The sequence below is a fragment of the Dipodomys ordii genome, unplaced genomic scaffold, assembly GCF_000151885.1.
Source record: "Dipodomys ordii isolate 6190 unplaced genomic scaffold, Dord_2.0 Scaffold193, whole genome shotgun sequence".
Taxonomy (NCBI): Eukaryota; Metazoa; Chordata; class Mammalia; order Rodentia; family Heteromyidae; genus Dipodomys; species Dipodomys ordii.
The window spans coordinates 1423167-1437872 of NW_012267409.1; the positions used below are offsets into that span (position 1 = coordinate 1423167).

Sequence of the window (14706 nt, forward strand, 5' to 3'; positions counted from 1 at the left end):
CTACCACTTGAGCCACAGCGCCACTTCCGGCTTTTTTCTTTTTGCTTATGTGGTGCTGAGGAATCGAACCCAGGGCCTCAGTCTTGCAAGGCAAGCGCTCTACCACTGAGCCAACTTACCAGCCCCGAGCATTTATATTATTAAAAAAAATTTTTTTTTTTTGATAGTGGGGCTGCCCCAGCTTATACTCATGTGCCACTGTGCCCAGTGTGTGTGCATTGGGGCTCATGCTCTTGTTTGGCTTTTTCTCTCACAGCTGGCACTCTACCACTTGAACCATGCCTTTAGGCCAGTTTCTTTTTGCTAGCTAATTGGAGATAAGTCTTTTGGACTTTTCTGCCCTGGCTGGCTTTGAAATGCTCTCCTCAGATCTGTCTCTTGAGTAGCTAAAATTACAGGTGTGAGCCACTGGTGCCCTGTTTGCCAGCATTTTAGTGATTGGGTAGTGCTAGTAACTTGAGGAACAGCTTGTCAATAAAACAAAATATTTCTGTTCTCACCAATACTTGTGTGCTTATGAAATATACATATTTTTAATATATATATATACATTTTAACCTTAGTAAAATAATCTTCTAGATTTTTATAAAAGAACTTTAATAGTGATAATAGTAGAAAGATTTTGATAATGTACTTCAAGTTTCAGAAACTAAAATTTTCATTTTCATTACAAATTCTAATCCAGGATTATTCATACCTTTGTGAATTGATTTTTCTAAGTTTAGATTCATAGTAATCAATTAGACAAAGCAACCTAGAAAACAGAAGACATATTGAATTATTTTCCTTTTTGTTGATCATGGGGCTTGAGCTCTGGGCGCCTAGGCACTGTCCCTCAGCTCTTCAGCTCAAGGCGAGTGCTCTACCACTTAAGCCACAGTGCCACTTCTGGTTTTCTGGAGGTTTATTGGAGATAAGAGTCTCCTGGAGCTTCCTGCCTAGGCTGGCTTTGAACTGAAATCCTCAGATCTCAGCCTCCTGAGTAGCTAAGATTACAGGCGTGAGCCAGTGATGCCCGGCTCAAATGTTTTTTGTTTTTGTTTTGGTCAGTCATGGGGCTTGAACTCTGGGTCTGGGCACTGTCCCTAAGCTCTTCAGCTCAAGGCAAGAGCTCTACCACTTGAGCCATAGCCACTTCCAGTTTTCTGAGTGGTTTATTAGAGGTAAGAGTCTCACGGCCTTTCCTGCCCAGGCTGGCTTTGAACCACAATCCTTAGACCTCAGCCTCCTGAGTAGCTAGAAATATAGGCTTGAACCACCACACCCAGCTCAAATGTATTTTTTCTTAAGCAGAATATTATCACCTAATTATAGCGATAAAATTAAAGATAGATTATCTGGTATGCTTTAACATTTATCTAAAAAGAAAATCTGTATGAATTCAAACGTTTGTATTGGGAAAGAATTCTAGGGACTCTTTTTTTTTTTGGCATTACTATGCTCTATCACTTGAGCCACACCTCTAGTCTGGTTTTTTGCTGGTTAATTCCAGTCTTTCAGTTTTCAACAGAGGCTGGCCTTACACTGTGATCCTCCAGGTCTCTGACTCCTGAGTAGCTAGGAGTACAAATGAGACCCAACTGGCACTTGGCCTCTTTAAGAAATTTATTTTTTGTTTGTGTTTTGGGTTTTTTTTTTTCAGTCCTGGACTTGAACTCTAGGCCCAGGTGCTGTCTCTTAGCTTTTTTGCTCAAGGCCAGCACTCTACCACCTGAGCCACAGCTCCACTTCCAGATTTTGGTGGTTAATTGGAGATAAGTCTCATAGACTTTTCTGCCAGCGCTGGATTTGAACTACAATCCTCAGATCTCAGGCTCCTGAGTAGCTAGGATGATAGGCGTGAGCCACAGGCAACCTGATCCCTAAGGGTTCTGAACTGGGGAGACAATACTGCGGCCGAGGGAGCACATGGGGGGTAGTGGTGGCTGTGAAGGCATCAGGGACCTGACAGCACCACCCAATTGGGGGAAGGGTGTGGGGAGACAATACACAATGGGGGGGGCATACCTCTCACACCCAGTACTTCAGCCCTCTTGGATTACCTACCATTCCCAAACACATTAACCCTTCCCCGCTTGGGTATTCCTCTAATTGGAAAGCCTTTTCTCTGCATTTAAATTGGACAGTTACTGAGAGTCTAGTTACAAAGCCACCCACTGGTCCCCCTCCGGCTTCACTATTCCCGAGTTCCCCCGCAAACCATCCCAGGACCCATCCCTCCGCCTCCAGTTTCACCATGGGGCACACTCCTCCCACCTCCGCATACCTCAAGGCTTTTCTCATTGGTGTGTGCTCTGTTCTGACAACACTTGCATTTCTAATAATGTTAAATCACAATTCTTCCTCTCTCACCCTCCCCTTCCCGTGCTCCCTCTTCAATCTCTCACACCTACTGCCCATTATACATTTATCGTTCTAATCTCTCACACCTACCTACTTCCCATTATACTACATTTATCATGAAATTGTTTTTTCCTTCAAAAGGGTAAGATTGTACATACATATATTAACAGTCATCCAAACAATCTATACTTTTAGCTTCTTATATATCTGACTCACTTATTGTCACCTAGTCAGTAGATTCTCAATCCTACTATGAAAAAGTGAGACTGGTTTAAATGAAGCTGGTAGCACTGAGTGAGGGCTTTTAGACAAGAAAGAGGATGTGAATATAGTATCTGTATTGTTTACACTACTAAAATTCACAATAAACCTTTAAAATCAAGTACCTATAAGGTGAAAGAAGAGTAAGCTTAGAGGGGAAGAATAAATATACAACTTCTTGGAAAAAAATTCATTGTGGTTTTGACTCTAGAATTATGTAACTGCTTTATGTACTTCAAAGTAAATAAAAAATAGGAAGTGGCGCTGTGGCTCAAGAGGTAGAAAGAGGTAGAGCGCTAGCCTTGAGCTGAAGAGCGCAGGGACAACGCCCAGGCCCAGAGTTCAAGCCCCAGGACCGACAAAAAAAACAAACAAAAAACCAAGCAATTTTTTTTTTTTTTTTTTTGCCGGTTGTGCAGCCTGAATTCTGGGCCTGGGCGCTGTCCCTCAGCTCTTTAAGGCTAGTGCTCTACTAGAAAGCAATTTTTGAAAATTGAAAATAAACTGAAACACATAAACCTAAGTCTATTAAATTGGTGATATGAACAGAGAGGAAAGTAGTACTTGAATATGTTTAGAATACCAGGTTTTACCTGATTCCATAAAAGAATGCATCACTAACATTAAACAGAGGAACAAAGAAATAGATTTTATCCAGGAGGCTCAGGGCAAGCAACACTGCTGTTGATTCTCAAGTCTTTTTACATATTATAGAACAAAGCATGTTAGTGGTCATAACATTGTTTTAAGAGAAAATTGAAGGAGGGCCTGGCAGAGCTAACTCCTCCTTGTATTTGATGAACAGATAAAACAGAAGTGGTACACACACTCATTGAAATATTATTCATCCCTAAAGGATAAAACCCTGTCAGAATGGAACTAAAGGTGATGTTAAGTCCAATAAGCCAATCCCAGAAAGACAAGTTTATGATCACAAAGGTGGCACCTAAGGAGTTGATCTCACAGAAGTGGAAGACAGAATGCCAGGGGAAGAGAAGCGGGGAAAGTTGACCAGTGGCTTCTAAGGGACAATTATATAGGAATAAGAAGCTATGCCATGCTGTTGCCCAGGGAGATTATCAGTAATAAATTACTACACATTTCAAAAGGTAAAAAGACTTTGAAAGTTTCAACATAAAGAAATGCAATTCAGGCACCCATGGCTCATACCTATAAATCTAGCTATTCAGGAGGCTGCGATCTGAGGACTGTGATTCAAAGCCAGCTCGGAAAGGAAAGTCCATTAGACTCTGTCTCCAATTAAACACCAATTAAAAAGCCAGAAGTGGAGCTGTGGCTCAAGTGGTAGAGCGTTAACCTATGCATGTACTGAAACAGTATCCCATTAATATGTGCAGACCAGTTAAAATAAAAAAAAAATTAAAGTTTTAAAATTAATCGGGAGTTCAATTTTGTTAATTTTCAATAGTTATTGTTATTCTGAACAAATGTCTAACTCCATTCCTCCAGAGTGATATGTCAAAAGGAAAAAAAAATACAGGCTTTACGGAAGAAAATCACAAGGAGCAGGAGGATTCCTCCAGTTATTATGGGCAAGACCACTTCCAACATGGAGTCACAGTAAGAACGGGGCCTAGCAGGGTCAGGGGGGTGGGTAGTGAGCATTACTGTCTGTCCAGGATGCTGTGGGGAACTCTGCGGCAGAGGTAGGAAAACACTCTGTTCTGAGTGATAACACGCTCCTCCTCCTCTTTCCTTAGTCTGCACATCTCCTTTTGCAAAGAAGTAATAATCTCTTGCTGTTCCACTCGTTTCTTCTTGTAATGTTGGCATTTCATCTGCAAGAGATTTTGTGAAGATGGTTATGAAACGCACACCCAGGGTGTGCTTTTCCAACAGCTCCACACAGAGGCTTCTTCACAGGCCACTCAGGAATGTCAGCACTCATGCTCTTTTATTTATAAATAAATCAGGCCTGGCCTGATGCGCTTTTAAATGGGCGCAAGAATAGTACTATGTCAATATGAAAACTTCAAAAGGAAATCATAATGTATACTTGCACATATTCAAGATTTCATAATGAGGATCGTAGTTTGAAGCCAGCCCAGGGGAAAAAAAATCCATGAGACTCTCATCTCCAATTAACTATTCAAAAACCAGAAGCGGCGCTGTGACTCAAAGTGGTAGAGCACTAGCTTTGAGCACAAAGAGCTCAGGGACAGAGCCAGGCCTTGAGTTCAAGGCCTACAACCAATCAAAAAAAAGAAAAAGCTCACATACACAGGACACCAGTAGCACATGCCTGGCTGAGATCTGAGATTATGGTTCAGAACCCCCAAAGACCCTTATCTCTAATTAGCCAGCAAAATGTTGGGACTGGAAGTATGGCTCAACTGGCAGAGCACCAGCCATAATAAAAAAGACAAATGAGAGGCCCTGAGTTCAAGCCTTAGTATACACACATGCAAAAGTCAAACATATGATTAAGTTGTTTCATTCTATGGATGGATGCAAGGATGGTTCATAAAATATACACATGAGTAACACAGAATGTATGAGAAGGACAAAAACTGCATGATCATCTCAGTAGATACAGAAAAAGCATTTGACAAAATTCAGCATCCTTCCATAAAAAACCCTGAAGAAGGGGCTGGGAAAGTGGCTCAATGGTAGAGCACTTGCCTTGCATGCATGAGGCCCTGGGTTCCATTCCTCAGCACCACATAGCAGAAAAAAAAAAAAAAGCCGGAAGTGGTGCTGTGGCTCAAGTGGTAGAGCCCTAGCCTTGAGCTGAAGAACTGAGGGACAGTGCCCAGGCCCAGAGTTCAGGCCCCACGACCAGACCAAAAAAAAAAACAAAGAACAAAAAACAAAAAACCCTGAAGAAGTTAGGGATAAAAGGATCTTATTTCAACATAATAAAAGCTACAACAAACCTACTACTAATATTATACTGAATGAGGAAAAACTGAAAATATAGTGACTGAGTTCTTAGCTAGAATAATAAGGCAAGAGAAATAAGTGAGATACAAATAGGAAAAGAAGTCAAATTACCTTTACTTACAAAAAATACAGATCCTCGGCTCAAGCCCACTACCAGCATAAAGAAATTTTCATCTATACCTTAGTGGGAATGTAAATTGATTGATACAGCCACTTTTGAAAAGTAGGACTTCTTTAAAAATTAATCTTATTGCCAATGCTGGTGGTTCACACTTGTACTTGTAGCTACTCAGGAGGCTGAGATCTAAGGATTGCGGTTTGAAGCCAGCCGGGACAAGAAAGTCTATGAGACTCTTATCAATACTCAGAAAATGCTGGAAGCAGTGCTGTGGCTCAAGTGGTAGAGTGATAGCCTTGGGCAGAAGCTCAGGGACAAAGTCTAGGTCCTAACTTTAAGCTCTAGGACTGGCACAAAAAAAAGTTTAGGGGCTGGGAATGTGGCTTAGTGGTAGAGTGCTTGCCTAGCACATATGAAACCCTAGGTTTGATTCCTCAGCACCACATCAACATAAAAAGCCTGATGTGGGGGCTGGGAAGGTGGCTCAGTGGCAGAGTGCTTGAGGTCCTGGGTTCGATTCCTCAGCACCACATAAGCAGAAAAAGACGGAAGTGGTGTTGTGGTTCAAGTGGTAGAGTGCTATCCTTGAACTGAAGAGCTGAGGGACAGCATCCAGGCCCAGAGGTCAGGGAACATGACTTACAAAAAAAAAAAAAAATAGTGACATATTATGCCGGGTGCTGGTGGCTCACGCCTGTACTCCTAGCTACTCAGGAGGCTGAGATCTGAGGATCACGGTTCAAAGCCAGCCCATGCAGGAGAGACCGTGAGACTCCTATCTCCAATAAACCACCAGAAAACCAGAAGTGGCGCTGTAGCTCAAGTGGTAGAGCGCTCGCCTTGAGCTGAAGAGCTGAGGGACAGCGCCCAGGTCCAGAGTTCAAGCCCCACGACCGACCAAAAAAAAAAAAGCCTGATGTGGCTCAGTGGCTCAAGTGGTAGAATGCTCATCTTGAGCAAAAGCAGCTCAGGGACAGAGGCCAGGCTTTGAGTTCAAGCCCCAAGTCTGGCCAAAAATAAAAAAAAATATATATATAATATGTACATAATATATTATATATATATGTATACATATGCCTTAAGAGTTTTGGGTGCTCCAGAGGAAGAACGAGTGGCCCCATTTCTTGGGCCTTTAGCAAGGCCCACACATCATGGCAAGAGCACATGGCAGAGCAAACTTCTTTACATCATGAGCAACAATTGGGGTCCTATAACCTTCTACAAGACTATGACCCTAAATGGTTTAAGGACCTCCCACCACTAAGCCTCACCTCCTAAAGACTCTACCACCTTCCAGCAGTGCCTAGCCAGGACCAATCCTTTCCTTGTATAGAGGCCAGGCAAACCACATAGATGGCTCTCACCTGACAGGCTAAATGGAAAAAGGTTGGGTATTAATTGAATAATTACTTATCTCCACATAAAATCTTTCTCCCACAGTCTTTCTGCATAACTCTAACACTTCGGTTCCTTGACCTCTCCGACACAGAAAACCAATGTTTCCTTGGTCCAACTTGCAAAACATGCATCACTAACCCATCTAAAAAGTGCAAATGATCGTATACTAAAAAAATCAAAGAATGTGCCTAAATAGTGAACTATAATGTGACAGACACTTTCACCTTCCCTAATTGGTTATCGCCACAAAATACTCATTTCCTTTCATCATAGTAAACACCCAAAGTGTGCTTCAGTCCACTCCAAATCTAGTGTCCCTCATAGAGCCCTCATTCTCCTGTCCTTCATTTTTCTATTTCTTTTAATGTGGATAGACTGTGCCAAGAGGCTCCATCATGAACACCCAAAGTTTAATGAAGGGATTGTGACACTGGGAAGTATTTAATGTTGAGATAGTACCAGAGAACTCAGTTTTTGTGCATAATAGTTATGGCTGCCTTTTAGACTTCCAAGTGAAATACAAGCAGGCAGCTGGCTGAGTCTGTTATTAGTGGGAAGGGAGGCTTGAGCTACAGATGTAAATCTAGAACCATGAATTAGACTGGAGTACACACCAAAGCTCCACGGACTAAAGCGCTGGGGCATCCCAACACTAAGAGGTGAGGGGGAAGAGAAGAACCAGAACCAGACATCAAGAAGGACCAGTGAGGTGAGAGAGAAACAAAGGTTCTGGGAGCCAAACAAAGAGCCTCAGAAAGGTAGCAGTGGCACAGGTCAACCAAGGAGAAACCCACACCAAGTGAACGAAGACTGGGCAGTGATGGCATTAAAAACCTATGCCAATGCGAATCGCCTCTCCCCGGGCATCTTCAACGAACCTCAGACATCTGTGGAGTTCCCTTGGCTGCAGTTCTTTGCCACAGACACACACGTGAAAGCATCCTGAATCACCCAGACCACAAGCGGCACTTTAGTAACATCAGATAGGAGCAGTAAACGAAGGACATGTGTAAGCCAGTACCTGTAAAGCTCTCTGTTCCTTCTGAAGCTCTTTGATTTTACTCTGTTGCTGGCAAACCCTATTAAGCGATTCATCTTCCAATTCACCAATTTTGGATTTCACACCCTCCATCACTTCTTCTAAGTCATTAGCCCGTTGCTCCTGATGGTCTGCTCGGTTTTGTTCTAGCTGAAGGTCATTTCTAATTCAAGACACAAATCCATCTCTTAGTACCCATACCCACTGAACAACTTACTGATGTTCTAGACAGTCTTTTGCAGTTTTAGTATTTCTACTTTTATGTCTTCTCTCCCTCCCCCATCTTCCGCCTCCCCGACCTGAGGACTGAAACAGGGCCTTGGATTGTTCAGCAAGTGCTCCATCTCTTGAACCACACCCCCAGCCCTTTTGGTTTTTTTTTTTGGTCAGTTGTGGGGCTTGAACTCTGGGCCTGGGTGCTGTCCCTGAATTATTCAGCTCAAAATAAGCATTATACCACTTGAGCCACAGTGCCACTTATGGTTTTCTGGTGGTTAATTGGAGATCAGTCTCTTGGACTTTCCTACCTGGGCTGGCTTTAAACCATGATCCTCAGATCTCAGCCTCCTGAGTAGCTAGGATTATAAGCATGAGCCACCGGTGCCTGGCTGTTTTGTTTTTGACCCAGAGTTTTACTAACTGCCAATCTAGCCTCAAACTCCCAATCCTCCTGCCTCCATCTCCCCTGGTAGCTGTGATATGTATCACCATGCTAGCCTTACTTCTTCTGTTTTAGTACTGAGGATAAAACCCAGAGTCTTGAGATAAAAAGAAACACTCTAAGCTGGGCACTGGTACCTCATGCCCGTAATCATAGCTACTCAGGAGGCTCAAATCTGAGGACTGTGGTTCAAAGTTAGCCTAGGTAGGAAAGTCTGTTACTCTTATCTCCAATTACAAAAAAAAAATGCTGCATGGGGCTGGGAAGGTGGCTCAGTGGTAGAGTGCTTGCCTTGCATGAGGAGGCCTTGGGTTCAATTCCTCAGCACCACATAAGCAGAAAAAGCCAGTAGTGGCGCTGTGGCTCAAGTGGTAGAGCATCAGCCTTGATCAAAAACTAGTTCAAATCGACAATATCCAGGCCCTGAGTTCAAGTCCAGGACTGGCACCAAAAAAAAAAAAGAGAGACAGAGAGAGAGACCCACACTACATGTGAGCTACACCCCAGGCCAGCATTCCTAGGTTATGAACAATGGAAGGAGCCTGTCCCGTTCTCACTTCAGCTGCTGGTTGCAGTCTATGAGCTCTTGGATCATCTTCTGCTGCCGTGATGTCTCCTCCATCAGCACCTTCAAATTTTGCCTCATCCTCTGTGAGGACTGCTTATCAAAAACAATGAGATCTGCATTTTAAACACACGATGCACATGGTGCAAAATACTGTAAGGACGGACTATTGTCTGAAAGGAAAAGTAGCTGTCGAACTTATGGGGCAAGCAGAGGATTCCTTACCTTTAAGGTCCATCCTCTTGACAAGACACAAAGGTTTTAGGCCATATGTCATCAACAGCGTGTTTATGTTTTCCCATTCTGCTTCTTCCTGCTACAAGTACATGGAGAGTAAAAGGACATGAAGAGAAACCTTCACATAACATCTCCTATGTTCTCAATAACAGAACCATTTCCTCCAAATATAGGTTTTTATGGATATCTTATAAAAATGAGAACAGATGCACTGTTTAACTAAAGAAAAGGCTCTTCTTCCCTTACAAGATGGCTAAAACTGTCAAAAGTAATTTTTTTTTTTTTGCAGTACTGGGGTTTGGAATTTCCCACTTGCAATATTTCAAGTTTACCTGTTTTTCTTTTTTTTTTTTTTTTTGTTGGCCGTGGGGCTTGAACTCTGGGCCTGGGCGCTGTCCCTCAGCTCTTCAGCTCAAGGCGAGCGCTCTACCACTTGAGCTACAGCGCCACTTCCGGTTTTTCTGGTGGTTTGCCACGCCGACCCCAGTAGAGTCTGCTTAGCATGGGAAACCATCTATCAGACCATGATAGGGGCCTCGAGACCTATCTCTGAGTTTTGGGACTTCACCGAAGTCTACCTCAGAGAATGGGGCTTTACAGAAACCTATCTCCAAGTTTTGGGACTTCACCGAAGTCTACCTCGGAGAATAGGGATTCTAAGAGGCCTACTCCTGGGAAAAGGCTGGCAAAACCCCTGGAAAAAATGTGCTTCTGCCTTTCTTTCTCATAAGAGTGCCTATTAATCTTTTACTGCTTCTACTGCTCTTTGTACTTTCTCATTGTCAACGTTTCCCTTATACAAAGCTCTTTCTGAAGAGTGTTGACGACTCCAATATCTGATGAGTGTCCTAAAAAATATGACTAACTCACCAGAGTTAAGTGCTACCCTGAGACCCCTCTTATGGAGTTTAGTAGACAAGTTATAAGTAAATATAAAAGTATTGGGGGTTTCACAAAGTCACTTCAGCAGAAGGAATTGTTTGTAAGGGATGTACAAGAAGCTGTAGGCGCGGCTAGAACAGAAAGAATGTATGGCAATTGCTGAGATAATTATTTCCTGCTATTTACTAAGAGAATTGTTAGACCTAAAGAATTGCTAGATACAGGTCTCTTTGAGGTTTACTATTAAAGAAGAAACAGGAAAGATCTATTTGGGAAAGTTAAGACCTCTGTAAAGACAGATAATGGTTAATTGGTGACAAAACGTCGTAATCATTGTATTCCTTAGAGATAAGCCGGAAACAAGTGCCTGTCAGGCGATCAGCTGGTGACCACCTAAAAATGAAGCCATGCAGCAAGATTGTGTAACCTTTTGCCCTTTCTCATGAAGACTTTTGTTATAAAAGTTTACTATTCTCTGCATTAAATCGCACTCAGCACTCAGCATCCACTCCTCTTGTGTGTGAGTTGTCTGTTTGCCATCTCCCCATCCTATTCCAGGTTCCTCCCCTAGGTATCCTCCGTCGTCCCGACAGAACCCGGTCCGCGGCAGTGGTTTATTGGAGATAGGAGTCTCACGGTCTCTCCTGCCCGGGCTGGCTTTGAACCGCGATCCTCAGATCTCAGCCTCCTGAGTAGCTAGGATTACAGGCATGAGCTACCAGCGCCCGGCAAGTTTACCTGTTTTTCTATCAGGAGTCTCTGTGACAGCTGACTGGAATCCTGGGTATTAGGAGATGCTGACGATGTGCTTTTTACTTCTTTTGAAGAATCAGAAGTAGAGACTGGTAATAAATAAATTTGAGTGCCCTAAAGAAAAAGAGAAATCTATCACTGAAGTTATAGGGAGTTATAGTTCAAGGAGTCCACTGCTCTGCAGTGTAGATTATTCCATGCCTGTGCCAAAGGTATAGGACTACCAAGATGGCTAGTACTAACACTCTTATGTTTTCTGTTCCACGAGAAAACAGCCTGGGGTTTTACACGTACACAGAATGAGAGACTATTTCATCTAGAACATGTGAAAAGTATGTGACCCTAAAATTATTATTCTCTTTCGGAAGATGCTACTGAAAATTCTGAGTACCGCGTCTAACCCACAGTTACAGGTCATCTTCCAACTCGGTGGACTCCAACGATAAGGGAGTGCCAAGTGGTTAGGCAGTCGCTACTGCTAAGTAGACCATGAACTAGCAATCAAGGATTCTGACTGGCACATACAACTGTTTCTAATTTGGCTACTTTACCATCCATTACTTATATTATCTAACTCTGCTAATTCTAGAGAAAAATTTTTTTTGGTTATCAAAATTTTTCTTTGGGCCAGGCACCAGTGGCTCAGGCCTGTCATCCTAGCTACTCAGGAGGCTGAGAGCTAAGGATCATGACAAAGCTAGCCCAGGCAGCAAAGTTCCTACTTATCCCCAATGAACCACCAGAAAACCAGAAATGGTGCTGTGGCTCAAGTGGTATAGTGCTCACCTTGAGCTGAAGAGCTCAGGGACAACAACCAGGCCCAGAGTTCAAGTCCTATGGCCAATAACAACACAAACAAGAATGAGAAGAGCCAGGAGACAATGGCTTACAACTGTAATCCTAGCTACTCAGAAGGCTGAAATTTGAGGATCAAGATTCAAAGCCAGCCTGGTTAGGAAAGTCTGTGAGACTCTTAGGCCCAATTAACTACCAAATAAGGCACATCTGGAGGTATGGCTCAAGTGTTAGAGCATTAACCTTTAGTTTTAAAAGCTCAAGGACAGGGGTCAGGCTCTGAGTTCAAGCCCCAGGACTGGCATGCGTGCACACACACATACACATGCACACGCACACCCACACACAGCCTCCAAAAAACAAAAACAAAAAAGCCCTAACCCCATGAGAATTGAGAATGGCAGCTAGAAGAGTAGAGCTGAGACCAGAACAGAGCTGTCCAGGCATTCGGGCATAGTTGTGGGACATTCTACTATACAGTAAGCTAGACACTTGGTATCCTTATCAAAAATGAGGATCATAAAAGTACTGAGCTCACAGGGTTATTGTGAAGATTAGAAAACACACCCAGAACCAAATGGTTGGCACATATCAGGGCAGAGGTCTTGATCAGAGCTGCTAACCAATGGCCTAAAATAGTTCCTTAGCTTCTCTGAGGGTCATTTGCCTGACAGGATTATTAGTTAAAAGGAGTCACATGACACATACCTCAGCCATGGTGTATTCCTCTTGCACTGAATACCTGGTTATTCAAGTTGATCTCAATGAAATGATCACTCAGTGAATCTCATGTCAGAAACTGGATCTTCATCTAGGTTTCAAAAAGATACAAAGCAAAATCTTAAATGTTCAAACTGTTAGTGGGAACGGTCTTGTGGTATTCTCAGAGCAGACAGGCCTGGCATTGATAACCACTCCTCAGTGAGGCTAACGCCCCCACAGCCTGTCCCCACAGCCTCCTCCCTCATCCTCCCTCTCCCGGCTTCACTGAAACATTTGGCCGGGTACAAACCATCATTTCTGTTTGTTGTTCCTTTATTTTTGCCAGTCCTGGGGCTTAAACTCAGGTCCTGGGCACTGTCCTCGAGCCTCTCTGTGCTCAAGGCAAGCCACTTCCAGCTTTTTCTATCTATGTGGTGCTGCAGAATTGAACCCAGGGCTTCATGCATGCTAGGCAAGCACTCTACCACTAAGCCACATTCCCAGCCCTCTGTTGTTCCTTTAGGTTATTCTGGCTTGCAAGAGCACCACATTGAAGCATTCTCATCCACAAACTATCCCCTGAACACAAAGGCCAGGGCATTCTGTGGTCTCTGAAACAGTTCTTTCTCAAGTGACTCATACCCAAATCTGTAAGCTTTCTCAAAAGTATGTATTTCCAGTTACTACGATAATTTAACATAATGCTTTCCATGTCTCTATTAATGCTAATGTGCAAAAGCAGCCCACTCACCACTTTGGGTTGGTATAGAACACAGATTTGGAACACTGAGACCAAATGCTTTCCAGGACCAAGGCTCTAAATTATTATTATAAAGGTGATGTGCACAGGGGTTAGTTTCATAAGTCAGGTAATGAGCATATTTTTTGGACAATGTCATCCCTTTGCTCAAATGCTATAACTTTAATCCATGTCCTAAAAACCTAAAGTACGCATGGGAGTAGGGAGTGGGTATTAAAATTCTTCGGTTCAAGACATACAAAGCCAAATAAAACAAAAAAGTATAGAGTCATTAAATTTCTCCTTAAAGGTCTGAAGATCTGCAACATGTCCCATACATTAAAATTGTAAATAAGCTGTTTCATCACTTTGGGGAGATAAACTAGCTATAGTAAAACATGACTAGCAACTATTCTTTCTCAAGCAAGTCTCATTGAAATCCGTACTTTTTCTCATTAAGTATATATTTCAAATTACTATAATAAATGAACATAACTCTTTCAAAGCCTCTATACAAAAATTCAATTCCAAATGCAAAACAAAAAAACTATCCCAAGTGAAAAACAAACAAACAAAACAACAACAAACAAAAATCTCATCCAAATATTACAACCTACTGTTTGGTGTTTATCACGGAACCCACCACAAATTAAGGAGGAATGTCATCTTAAGGAAACCATTCTCACCTGGGGAGAGGTTACAACCGGAGGCCAAAACAAGGCCCCTAGAGCCTGCCTTAAAGCAAACACTGTCCCACTCCAAGCCAACTTTGTCCCCAAAAGGTGGACAAAGAAAGTTCCGAGCTGCTTGACAATCAATATCCCAAGTATAATAATAATAAATAAATTTAAAAAAATAGAGCTGGGAAGGTGCTCGCCTAGCACGCACGAAGCCCTTGGGTTCCATTCCTCAGTACCACTTAGAAAAAAAAAAAAAAGGTGGAAGTAGTGCTGTGGCTCAAGTGGTAGAGCCAAAGAACAGCTCAGGGGCAGTGTGCCCAGGCCCTGAGTTCAAGCCCCAGGACTGGCAAAGAATAAACAAATACGTACAAATAAGTAAATAAATCACATCCCTGACCGCAGGCCCTGAATACCCCCCCCTCCCGTCCCCCCCCTTCTCCCCCACACTCTCACCCCAATCCTGGAAAACAGCTTGAGACAGGGAAAACAGGGGGGGGGTTGTCTCGCTTACCTACCCCTCCGCCACCCGGGACACCAGAGGCTGAGGAATCCCAGCACCCACAGCCGGCTCCCCGTCCCCCCAAGCTAACCCGTGGCACGGGGTGCGGGTGCGTGTGTGTGTGGCGGGA

The 14706-nt window shown here is 43.1% G+C and overlaps 1 protein-coding gene across 1 annotated transcript in view; it reads right to left on the reverse strand.

Moving 5' to 3' along the window:
• Positions 1-14706, reverse strand: part of Cep70 (centrosomal protein 70kDa) — a 33266-nt gene that overhangs the window by 18103 nt on the left and 457 nt on the right. Inside the window, exons 2-8 of the mRNA XM_013034668.1 lie at positions 12665-12767; positions 11147-11275; positions 9515-9605; positions 9282-9405; positions 8046-8226; positions 4234-4403; positions 698-754 (exon numbers count right to left, since the gene is read on the reverse strand). Coding sequence (XP_012890122.1) covers positions 698-754; positions 4234-4403; positions 8046-8226; positions 9282-9405; positions 9515-9605; positions 11147-11275; positions 12665-12673 — 761 coding nt within the window. The 5' untranslated portion in view covers positions 12674-12767. The remainder of the gene's footprint in view (positions 1-697; positions 755-4233; positions 4404-8045; positions 8227-9281; positions 9406-9514; positions 9606-11146; positions 11276-12664; positions 12768-14706) is intronic.